Consider the following 12,947-nt stretch of genomic DNA (forward strand, 5'->3'; position numbering starts at 1 on the left):
ACAGGCAATACAGATAAGAAAAATTTCTAATAAAAGAACAATATTTTTAGTAGAGAAAAGTACTCTTCTTTAGACCCCAAATACTCAAGGGGGGTGTGTAATCTCAGAAAAACAAAGAAGACAATTTAAACAAATATTAAGATCTTTACAGAAGAAATCTGCTTAACACGCATTCCCTATTCTAATACAAATTATTATCATCTAATTGGAAATTACTGGTTAGCCAATTTTCAAGTTTATAAATGCTTTCAGTTGTTCCGGTTGGTAAAAAATATATTTTAAACCAGCATATTTAATAACACATTTGCATGGGTAATTTAAGTAGAAGGAAGCCCCTAATTTTACTGCATCTGATCTCATTGAGAGGAATAATTTCCTCCTTTCCTGCATCTGTTTAGTAATATCAGGGTACATCCAGACTTTTTTCCCCCGGAACAAAGATTGTATTTTTTTTAAAGTACATGTGTTTCACCGCTTCCAGGTCTTGTTGAAAAATAAATTATACTATTAATGTCTTTCTTTCTGAGTCCACATTTAAAGTTGTTTCTAAAATCTCAGAAATATTCAGTTCTTCATCTTGATTTTCCCATGGGGTAGCTTGTAGGGGATTTTCCAGTGGTTTTTTAGTTTGTATATAACATATTTTATTTAACGGAGCAAAAGCTCATCCCTTATTTTGAATGGGGAGTTGGTTGAGACTTTTGGACCTTCTGCTGTCTTGGACAAGAGCAAGACCCCCGAGCTGTTTAGGAGGAGCGGGAGGTGGGCAGATATCTATGTCTTTCAGAGTAGAAGGATCTCCATTGCCCTCCACTAAAATACCTCCTGGAAGGGAATGCTGAAATGGGACTGGCGAATGACTTGAGTGTGTGAGAGCTGCCTGATGAGAGTAGCAGCCTTTTGCACCTTTTCACCATAAAAGTTATCTCCATGGCACAGAACAACTGCCAGATTCTCCTGCACTTCAGGCTTGAGGTCTGGGGCCCACAGCCAGGCAAGTCTACAGAAGCTCTGGATACCATATCAAAAATATCATAGGTCTCCCAAACCATGTATTTTTCACACTCCCAGCTCTTTGGCTGCCAGCTGACGGAGTTTGTTGGCCTTCTCCTGAGGGAGAGTGTCAGCAAACTCTGCTACACTATGCACAATGTTCTATAAGTGCATGCTCATGAAGAACAGGTAAGAAGCTATGTGGGAAGTAAGCACAGCATTCTGGAACAGCTTTTCCCCCAAAAGACTCCAAGGTCCTTGCCTAAGTTCCTGGGGGCACGGAGGAGTAGGTCTTCATACTCTTGGTCCTTTTAAGAGTGGATTTGACCACTATTGTGAGGAAGCTAGAACTTCTTGAGTCCTGGAGTCTTCTGGACTCTATATACAGAGTCAACCTTCTTGTTCACTTGCTGTACAGAATTTGTGTGTGTGTGTCGGGGGGGGGGGGGGGGGGGCAGGCTCCCACATCTTCATCTGCACCTCCTTAAGGATTCTGTGGATGGGCATTGTCACAGGTTCCTTGGGGGAAGGCTCAAACTGGAGGATGTCCAACGCTTCTGCTCTGGACTCACTTCCAATTTCCACCTGAAGAGGGGTGGACTTGGCCATCTCCCTAACAAAATCAAAGAAAGAGCTCCTCTGAGGGAGATTTTACGTCTCATACTACTAATCATTCTATAGCACTTCTAGAGATGCTCAGAATCAGACTTATAAAAGTACTCAGCAGGAGATGCCCAAGTCTCTCCCTGCCTCTATGGTCTGGCCTAGGCCTGGGGCATCAAGGCACTGAGGGCCTCCAGTTGTTGAGAAGCTCCTTCCCTCAAAGAGCTGAAGAATGACAATGATGCAGTGTGCACATCCCAAAACCCTTTGAGGTCTCAGTGTTGCTGCACGACGGGCAAGCAGTACAAAGGTTTGGCTGTATCGCCTCAAGCTTTGCTATCAGTGGTCTCAAAGCCATAGCTTCTTGCCATACAAAGTAGTGCTTCACGAAATCCTCAAATCTGCCCAGGAGATGCTCCACTGACAAAGACTGGGACCCAGTCAGTGTGGTCACATTCTTCAGAGACAATGAAGTGTACTGGATGCAAGGTCTTGGCTCCTTGGAGGTTGACACGTCCCCTGCCGTGTCAAGAAGAGTGAGCTGCCCTTACATTAGAGGCACTTTGAGGGCTGTGGTGCCTTAGTGCCTTGAAGCTCTTTGTACTGTGCCTCAAGGGGGAATCAATATTGGTACGCTTTGGCCTCTGTCCGACATCCTGCATTTGCATCCCTTGGTAATGACGAGGATAAATCTTCCTCTTCCTCAGGAGAAGATCGGAGGATGCCCGATTACAATGTTCTCTATCAACACGATGTTGAGGGTGGTTGAGAACCTTTCAGTGCTGATGTGTCCCCGGTATCTGATGCAGCTCTTGGAGTCATGTAGGCTGGTGCTTCCGATGTCGATGTCAATGGACTGGACCTATTTGTGCCAAAAAGTCCTTTTGCCTTGTTCTCATGACCTCTGATGTCTCTCCTTGAGATCTGCAAACAGAAGTTACAAAAAGAGGAACCATGATTGTGTCCCAGATGTTTCCAGCACCAATTAAGAGTATTTGTGATTGATATGATCCTGTTACACCTGGCCATTTCTGGGAGACACTGGTGTTTTGAAAAAGTGTCACAGCAAAATCAAACATCTCGATTGTGAAAATTGTACCCGGCTAGATGCCCAAGGCCTAAGAAGGCCTAGTGGGCTAGGGAAATAAAGAAAACTTAAAAAGTGCTGAAAAGCCTAATTAAAGAACCACATCCTCACATGGCAGTATCAGGACTTACACAACAGTACAAGGCAAAAATATCACCAAACCGCAATATGGAAAATTCCTTGAGACATGAGCTGAGAATAGCTGTGAGAAGCATATCCAACTTGCCCTGTGGAAAAAAAAAAAAAGAGACTGGCTAGGCCCCATGTGACTGGCAGGTGCTGTGCAACACTCTAAAAATGTTTAGTATACAACCTGGTGAGCATTCCTGTGCAGGCTCTGATGGATGATATCACCCAGATGCATGAATTTATTATCCTGTTTGTCCTCGGAAAGTACCTCATATACACAATCACCACAGAAAGATCTTCCCAAATAGGGACCCAAGAGATTCCCCCATATAAACTACCTCAGGAGGGAGACTGACCCCATTTACAATCAGGGAGACTGACCCCATTTACAATCACCCCAAGACAGAAAGATTACTCAAATGCAGTGTTCGCTTACAGTCACCTCAAGAGACCTCCCAAAAATTAAACATTTACCCTGAGAGAGAGCCCCTAAATATATAGCCATCTTCATATGTACTGACCAAGAGAGATCTCCCCAACATTAACTTCCAGAAATATTCTAATATAATGACCCTGAGCAAGATCTTCAATATTTTACAGATTCCCAAACCAATCACCCTAAGATTCACCCATATGCTTAGTCAGACCAAGACAGACTCCTCCCAAATAGCCACTTCAAGAAAGCTTCCCCTGTTAGGGACCCTACCAATCTGCACTAAATACAGTTATCCTCGGGACCGGTTTTAGCAATTGCGGGGCCCTGTGCAGACCAGTTTGGTGGGGCCCCTGCCCCCACCTAACCCCCGCCCCTTGTTGACAAGATGTGTTTTAAAAAATTTTTATTTAGGAAATTTCAAATAAAGACAAATAAAGCAAAACTTGTACAGAAAAACTAATTCAAATAAGCACAATGCTATCATAGCAAACCTAGTACTAAGGAGACACTCCACCTTCCTGTAATGCGACTCCTTCATTGTCATTTCTCCTACACGAATGGGTGGTCTTTTTTTTTTTTGCTTCCAACACCACAAGGACTCACGGAGCCCAGCTAGAGCCACCCTAATGCTCTCACAAAGGCCTGCACCATTCCCACCAAAATCTGCTCCCCAATCTCTTCATCACCCAGGGCAACTCTCATATGATGAGGTTAAAGAGATAAGGACTCTTTAGCTTGGAGAAGAGATGGCCGATGTGGGATATGATAGGGAGATACTAAATGCTGTGTGGAACCAGCATTTAGTATAAAGATTAGGGGACACTCCACAAAGTTACACAGTAATAGGTGGCATATCATTTAAGCTGATCAACCTTTATGATGTCACTAGTAAAACAGGCCCATTTCTGACACAAATGAAATGGGCTAGCAAGGTTTTCCTCGGCATGTGTATGTTTGAGAGAGAGAGAGAGAGAGAGTGTGAGTGAGAGCGAGAATGAGTGAGAGAGAGACAGAGTGTGTGTGTGTGTGTGTGTGTGAGTGAGAGCGAGAATGAGTGAGAGAGAGACAGAGTGTGTGTGTGTTTGTGTGTGAGAGAGAGAGAGTGAGTGTGTGAGAGAGTGTATGTGAGAGACAGAGAGTGAGTGTGTGTGTGTGGGGCTCTGAGTTAGTTCCGTGACCACCTCCTTCCTTCCCTCCCTCCCTCCCTCTCCTCCCCTCCGAGTTCTTGGCCCCCCTTTCCCTCCGAATTCCATGCCCCCCTCCCTCTCCTCCCCAGCGTGTTCCATGCCCCCCTTTCCTCGGAGTGTGTATGTTTGAGAGAGAGAGAGAGAGAGAGAGAGTGTGTGGGTGAGAGATGGAGTGTGTATGTGAGAGAGAGAGAGAGAGAGAGAGAGAGAGAGAGACATACAGAGTGTGTGTGTGTGTTTGTGTCAGACAGAGAGAGAGAGAGAGAGAGAGACATACAGAGTGTGTGTGTGTGTGAATCTGTGTGTGAGAGAGAGAGTGTGTGTGTGAGAAAGTGAAGCCTTCAAGCCTTGAAGCATTTGTGCGCTCTGTAAGGCTCCATCTCCTCAATTGACGACATGTAGTTCCGGAACGTTGCAGGAATGCTTCAAGGCTTGAAGGCTTCACTTTCTTGGCTTCAGAATGTTGGAGGTGCGTTTTATTACATAGGACTAGTAAAAAAAGGCCCATTTCTGACACAAATGAAACGGGCGCTAGCAAGGTTTTCCTCGGAGTGTGTATGTTTGGGAGAGTGTATGTGAGAGTGACTGTTTGAGAGTCAGAGTGAAAGTGTGAGTGTGTGAGAGAGAGTGAGTCTGGGTGTGAGTGTGTTTGTGACAGAGTGTGTGTGTGAGAATGAGAGTGTGTGCAAGTGAGACACAGTGTGAGAGAGAGTGTGTGTGTGTGGGCGAGAGAGAGAGTGTGTGTGAGACACAGATTCTCTGTGAGAGTGAGTGTATGAGACCAAGCGAGTGTGTGAGTGACTGTGTGGCACATAGAGAGTGAATGTGATACAGTGTGAGATAGAGTGTGTGAGAGTGAGAGTCAGAAAGACATTGTATATGAGAGAGAGAGTGTGAGCCCTGCCCTCCCAATCCATGCCCATCTGTGCCCTGCCCCCTCCATTCATCCTTTTCCAGCAATTCCCCTCTCTCCCTGAGCCCTGCCCTCCCAATCCATGCCCATCCATGTTCCTCTGTCACCTGCCCCCTCCATTCATCCCTATCCAGCAATTCCCATCTCTCCCTGAGGCCTGCCCTGCAATCCATATCCATCCATGCCCATCTGTCCCCTCCATTCATCCCTATCCAGCAATTCCCCTCTCCCTGAGTCCTGCCCTTCCAATCCATGCTCCTCTGTCACCTGGCCCCTCCATTCATCCCTATCCAGCAATTCCCCTCTCTGCCTGAGGCCTGCCCTGCAATCCATATGCATCCATGCCCATCTGTGCCCTCCATTCATCCCTATCCAGCAATTCCCCTCTTCCTGAGTCCTGCCCTTCCAATCCATGCTCCTCTGTCACCTGGCCCCTCCATTCATCCCTATCCAGCAATTCCCCTCTCTGCCTGAGGCCTGCCCTGCAATCCATATGCATCCATGCCCATCTGTGCCCTCCATTCATCCCTATCCAGCAATTCCCCTCTTCCTGAGTCCTGCCCTTCCAATCCATGCCCATCCATGCTCCTTTGTCACCTGGCCCCTCCATTCATCCCTATCCAGCAATTCCCCTCTCTCCTTGAGGCCTGCCCTGCAATCCATATCCATCCATGCCCATCTGTCCCCTCCATTCATCCCTTTCCAGCAATTCCCCTCTCTCCCTGAGCCCTGCCCTCCCAATCCATGCCCATCCATGCTCCTCTGTCCCCTGCTCCCTCCATTCATCCCTTTCCAGCAATTCCCCTCTCTCCCTGAGCCCTCCCCTCCCAATCCATGGCCATCCATGCTCCTCTGTCCCCTGCCGCCTCCATTCATCCTTTTCCAGCAAGTCCCCTCTCTCCCTTCCGTGACCCCCCCTCGCATCCATGCTCCTCTCTCTCCCATGTCACAGCCTGGCCCGCCCTCTTCTCCCCCCCCCTTCGCATCCATGCTGTCGTTTCTCCCCTGCCCTCCCGCTCCCATTGTTGTACTTTACTGGCCACCCTCTTCTGTCCCCCCAACATGCGTTTTTTTTTTTTTTCTTCTTGTTAAATTTACCTCCGTGGCGGTTCCGGCAGCAAAGCGTCAGGGAAGGAGGCGGTGCTCCCGACGTCTAGGTTTCCCTTCGCTGTGTTCCGCCTTCTTTTGACGTCATCCTTGACGTCAGAAGAAGGCGGAACACAGCGAAGGGAAGGCTAGACGTCGAGAGCGCCGCCTCCTTCCCTGACGCTTCGCTGCCGAGCGATGCGATTGGTTGAGTGTCATTGCTCCGCCCTCGATGTCATCACGTTTGACGCGTGGGCGGGGCAGACACAAAGCGATCTCACCCCCTTCACTTTTTGGCTAAGAGAGGCTTCATTAGAACGTTGGAGGTGCGTTTTATATAGAGAGATATCTTAAAAAGAGAAGGCAATATTACTGGTGCAGCAATCATTCATTAAAAAAACAAAACAAAACAGTAGAACTATACAGAAATATTTCCAATTGTTTGGGATGCCACCAGCTTGTTCAAAAGAAATTTCCATGTGCACCTTGATAAGCTACCTACTTATATAAATTTTTCATCAATGAACCCCAGAAAGAAACTCTCTTTAGCACAATGATAATATTAGGGGGAGCATTAACAATTCACTTGAGAGCTCAAGATCAGATCCAACATTCCCACAGTTTAAGGAGAGAGATTATGTTCAATAAAATTAACCCATTTGAAGGCACTACTCAGAGCAAGAAACACTCAGTGCAGATTAATAACTTGAACACACATTGGCTTACCACTCCCCAGTAAAAGCACAACAACTAGGAATACGTCTGATCTCACGGCAACATGAACAATGAGGTAGCTTGAGGCCATCGACCTCTAACATCAGAACGTACCACTCAAATCGAAGACAATCCAAAACCAGGCAAACAATGAAATTGATGCCACGGCACCACTCAGACGTTATGTCATGAGAGAACTTTAACATATGCAGTATGAGGAAGTAAATAGGGCACTGAAAGGAATGGAGAATGGATTGGGAACAAGTCACTCACCAGCTTGAGTGATGTTGGACAGGTTGTAGTTGCAGGAACACAGCTGCACTTCTCTAGACTCACTCAGCCACGGTTTTTTCACGTGGCTGAGTTGCTACAGAAGGGCAGCTATGATTGGTCAGGGAGCCCTCTCTAGCATCTAAAAAGGGTGTTCCTAACTGGCCCGGTGTCCAGCCAATCAAGAGTGAATGTGGCTGGAAGATTATAAACAATCCCAAAAACAAGTGAGAATTGAGGGTAGCCCTAAAATAAGCAACCTGTGAGTGCTAGAAAAAAAAATACAAATTTTAAAAAAACAAGCCCAAAGTCGCAAGATGCTGCAGAGGGAAGGACAGGGTCAGTCCAGTCGCAAACCCTGTTCAGTCTCTAGACGGCAGTGTGGGCCCCCTGGGGGTGCGAGAACCTGCGTGGCCGCACCGCTTGCTCCTGCCTAAGACCGGCCCTGGTTACCCTGAGAAAAATCTTCCCAAATTAATAGTTCCTATTACCTTTTCTCCTTGCATTTTACAGTTTAAATGCCCGGGATTGGCAGCTCTTGAGGACTACAGGGCCCTGTGGGTTCAAATCATGAAATGGCTGGAGCACCCCCAGGAGAAAATAAAGTGTCAGCAGTTCCCAGGAGAAAATAAAAGTGTCAGCAGTTCCCAATGCAGTTGAGAGGGAGCACAGCTTCAAACACAGTCATCCCAAGAAAGATCCACCTGAACAACTGGCCTTAATCACCTCAAGAGAGAATCCACTCCATAAAATACATAGTGACTCCATGAAAGCTTCCATCCCCACCAAATACAGTCATGCTAAGGAAAAAATCAAACCTGGCAGGGTTTCCTGTTGAGGTGGGGATGCAAAGAGAGCAGCAGGCCCCATCATGATATGCATCCAGAAGACCTTGCCTGTCTTCAGAGTCATAAACCGAATAATACCTGTCGGAAAAGAGAGCAAGAGTGAGACAAACCAACTTTTCAGAGCATTCAGCCAAGAGATGTTATCCCAATAAGACACATCAACAAAGCTTCAGAGCACTTGGCACTGAGAATAAGCACAAACAGAGAAAGAGACAGACAGACAGACAAAGAACAAGACCAATGTCTTGCACTGTGCCAAGAACACTTACTGCTGGAGAAACCGCAGGACCAGCGCCTTAATGTCATCAGATGCAAAATAGCTGCCCTAGAAATAAAGTGAGGAGGATTTAGTTGGAGAGAAATATTACATTACCTGTGCAGAACAGACCCCAGATGATCTGCACATAACAATACATGATGAATGAATGGATGCACACTGTACCTGTTCTGTGACAGGGCAACGCGTGTGCATGTAAGCTTTGACTGTATTTGTTGTGTATTATATAAACTGCCCTTTTCCAGTGGGCTACAAAGCGGTGAGCGGCAGTGTAAAACACACAACCAAATCATTAAAAAGCATAACAATTTAAATCACCGACTCTAATATTCATTAAGCCCAATGAAGTCCAGGCTGTCTATAAGAGAAACAAACAATTAGGTCTCCTAATAAATTCTCTTTGCAAGAAATAAAACTAGTAGAAAGAGGCAACACAAGTTAATACAGAATGTTCACTAAGAAAACAAAGAACCAAACCAAGCAGGAAGGGAAAATTAGGTTCTTACCTTGGTCATTTTCTTTCCTTTAGTCACAGCAGAAGAATCCATTAACTGATGGGTTGTATCCGCCTACCAGCAGGTGGAGATAGAGAACACTGAAAAACCGCAGTGACCCTTGGACGGCTAGCCCCATTCTGCCTTCAGTATTTGGAATTTCCAAAGCAGAGTGAATCATAAAGGTAGAATAACATAAACTTTCCTCACAGCGAACAAACGCCCCAGAACAGGAGCAATAACCACACAAAGGAGGGAAGAACTCAACCTCCTGCAACAGAACAGCATGTAGAAATCTGAAAACTGGTTTCCAACTTCTCCCAATGAGATTTATATCTGCATGAAAGATCTGAACAAACAACAAAGTCAGACAGGGAGGGATCATGGATTCATCTACTGTGACTGAAGGAAAGAAAATTACCAAGGTAAGAACCTAATTTTCCCTTCCTTGTCATCAGCAGCAGATGAATCCATTAACTGATGGGATGTACAAAAGCACTCCCTACTTAGGGTGGGAACAAGCCACTCCGCGAGCAAGCACTTGTGCTCCAAAAAGCGCGTCCCGCTTCACTGCAACATCCAGCCTGTAATGCCGGACAAATGAGAGATGGGAAGCCCAAGTAGCCGCACTACAGATCTCTTGAAGAGAGAGTGGACCCGTTTCAGCCCACGAGGAGGAAACTGCTATTGTGGAATGCGCCTTAAACGCTTCAGGCGGAGACCGGCCTGAAAGCAGATATGCAGAAAAAATGACTTCTTTGAGCCAACGGGCTATAGTGGCCTTAGACGCCGGCCCCCCGCGTCGAGGACCTGTCAACATGACAAAAAGGTGATCAGAAGTCCTGAAGTCATTAGACATCTGTAGATACTGCAACAGGGCCCTGCAGACATCCAAAAGATGTAACTGCCCAAAGGAGTCCAGAAAATCTTCCCTAGAAAAGGAAGAAAAATGGGCTGGTTCAGGTGAAACGCTGAAACCACTTTAGGGAGGAAGGAGGGCACTGTACGTACCGTCACTCTAGACTCCGAGAATTGCAGAAAAGGGTCCCGACAGGACAGCACCTGAAGCTCAGACACGCGTCTAGCCGAAGTCATGGCCACCAAAAAGACTGTCTTGAGAGTCACATCCTTCTCCGAAGCTCGCTTAAGCGGCTTGAAAGGTGAATCCTGGAGAGCCTTCAACACCAGCCCCAGGTTCCAGGCCGGGCAAGGCGCCCGCACGGGAGGACGGAGCATAAGCACCCCTCTGAGAAATCGGGCAATGTCCTGATGCGCAGCAAGGGACAAGCCAGAGACTTTCCCTCGATAGCATGCCAATGCTGCCACCTGGACCCGCACGGAATTGTAAGCCAGGCCTTTTTGTAAGCCATCCTGCAAAAAGTCCAGCACCGGCAAGACAGTAGCCCGCGTGGGAGTGATCATCTTTGAAACACACCATGCTTCAAACTTGGGCCAGATCCGAGCATAAGCTGCGGAAGTGGACCGCTTGTGGGCCTGCAAGAGAATGGAAATGACCTTGTTAGAGTAGCCTTTGTCTCTCAATTGCGCCCTCTCAAGAGCCAGGCCATAAGACCAAATTGGCAGGGATCCTCCATAGACACCGGACCCTGAACCAACAGGTTCGGCACCAGGGGCAAAGGAAATGGAGCCTCCACTACCATCCGACGGAGATCCGCATACCACGGACGCCTTGGCCAGTCTGGAGCGATGAGAATCACCAATCCCCGGTGTAGTCGAATCTGAAGAAGGACTCGCCCTATCAAGGGCCAAGAAGGGAACACATACAGGAGGCCCGAGGGCCAGGGTTGAGCCAAAGCATCCAACCCCGCCGAGTGAGGATCTCTCCTTCTGCTGAAAAAGCGAGGGACTTTGGCGTTTGAACTTGACGCCATTAGATCCATTCCGGGTGTTCCCCATTTGGCACAAATCTGAAGAAAAACTTCTTCTGCCAGTTCCCATTCCGCCGGGTCGATTTGGAGCCTGCTGAGAAAATCGGCTTGCACGTTGCTCTGACCTGCTATGTGAGCTGCTGACAGAAGCTGCAGATGGAGCATGGCCCAGTGGCAAATCTGAGCAGCCTCCGCGGCCAGAGCCCTGCACTGGGTGCTGCCCTGACGATTTATGTAGGTCACCGCTGTCGTGTTGTCTGACAGGACCCGGACAGCAAGCCCCTTCAGAGTCTTTTGGAAGGCCATAAGAGTCTGGAATATCGCTCTCAGTTCCAAGCGATTGATGGACCACCCCGCTTCCACGGTTGTCCACTGACCCTGAGCATAGCTGCCCTGGCAATGCGCTCCCCAGCCCAACAGGCTGGCATCAGTTATCACTAGGCACCAAGAAGGAAGCGCAAGCGGCATGCCTTGGCGCAGCATCCTATCTGAGAGCCACCACTCCATACTGAGCCGGGCCGCAGGGAGCCACGTTAGTCTGCGTTGATATTCCTGGGAATTCGGAGACCACTGATGAAGCAGGGCAATCTGCAAAGGCATCATATGCGCTCTCGCCCAAGGAACCACCTCCAAGGTGGCCGTCATCGACCCCAGCAGCTGGACAAAGTCCCAAGCTCACTGGCGAGGCATCAGCAGGAGCAGACGAACCTGATTCTGAAGCTTGCACCGCCTTTGGTTGGGGAGAAAGACAAACTTCGAGGCTGTGTCGAACTGGACCCCCAAATACTCGCGAGATTGAGAGGGAGGGGGGGTCAGGTGACTTTTGGGTATATTGACCATCCAGCCTAGAGTCTGCAGGACTGTAACCACTCTGGATGTGGCAAGGCGACTTTCGGCTGCCGAATCTGCTCTGATGAGCCAGTTGTCGAGATAAGGATGCACTCTGATACCCTCTCACCTGAGACAGGAAGCTACCACCACCAGTACCTTGAAAAAGGTACGGGAGGCTGTGGCTAGGCCGAAAGGCAAGGCTCGAAACTGGAAATGTTGTCCCAACACCGCAAACCGGAGAAACCGCTGATGCGGGGGCCCAAATAGGAATGTGCAAATACGCTTCCTTTAGGTCCAGAGACGTGAGAAACTCTCCTGGCTTTACCGCCACAATGACGGAGCGCAGGGTTTCCATGCGAAAGTGTCTTACTCTTAGGGTCTCGTTGACTTTTTGAAAGTCGAGGATTGGTCTGAAAGACCCGCCTTTTCGAGGCACAACAAAATTAATGGAATAGCGGCCGCAGCTGTGTTCGGCGGGAGGTACCGGGATCACCGCTCCGAGGTGCAGCAAGACTTGCAAGGCTCCTCTACCGCCGCTCGTTTGACGGCAGTGCCGTATCGGGACTCCACAAACACGTCTCTCATCGGGCACCGAATTCCAATCGGTAACCTTCTCTGATCAGGTCCAGGACCCATTGATCCGAGGTAATCTTGGTCCACTCCTCGAGAAAGAGGGAAAGACGTCCTCCTACTGCAGGAATCGAGTGGACCGGCGTCCCATCATTGTGGAGGACGTCCCTGAACGCCAGGCCAAGAACTGGCCACTGCGGAGCGTTTGTCCGACTCCGAGTGAAAGCAGTTCCTCTGCTGAAAATGGGCATGTTGAGAAAACCCAGTAGAGCACCCTGGGCGATACCTGCAAGCTTCATGGAAGCGAGGTCTGGAAGAGGAGGGAAACACAGGACTCTTGGAAGAAGGCCTTGGCCTATCCTCAGGTAACCGCTGGGGCTTAGAGTCCCCTAGGTCTTTAACAATCTTCTCCAAATCCTCTCCAAATAACAGGAGGCTCCGAAAGGGTAACCTCACCAGCCTTTGCTTAGAGACCATGTCAGCCGCACAATGCCGTAGCCAAAGAAGACGGCGGGCAGAAACCGCCACAGACATCTGTTTAGCCGAAGCTCTGACCAGATCATAAAGGGCGTCAGCCAAAAATGACAGGGCCGACTCCATCCGTGGGGCAACCTCAGAGA

The 12,947-nt window shown here is 48.4% G+C and overlaps 1 protein-coding gene across 1 annotated transcript in view; it reads right to left on the reverse strand.

Moving 5' to 3' along the window:
* NXF1 (nuclear RNA export factor 1) overlaps nt 1-12,947 on the reverse strand; it is a 220,298-nt gene that overhangs the window by 24,056 nt on the left and 183,295 nt on the right. The window contains exons 13-14 of the mRNA XM_030217477.1: nt 8,536-8,591; nt 8,237-8,344 (exon numbers count right to left, since the gene is read on the reverse strand). Of these exons, the coding sequence (XP_030073337.1) occupies nt 8,237-8,344; nt 8,536-8,591 (164 nt within the window). The remainder of the gene's footprint in view (nt 1-8,236; nt 8,345-8,535; nt 8,592-12,947) is intronic.

This window comes from Microcaecilia unicolor, chromosome 11, assembly GCF_901765095.1.
Source record: "Microcaecilia unicolor chromosome 11, aMicUni1.1, whole genome shotgun sequence".
NCBI classification, from domain to species: domain Eukaryota; kingdom Metazoa; phylum Chordata; class Amphibia; order Gymnophiona; family Siphonopidae; genus Microcaecilia; species Microcaecilia unicolor.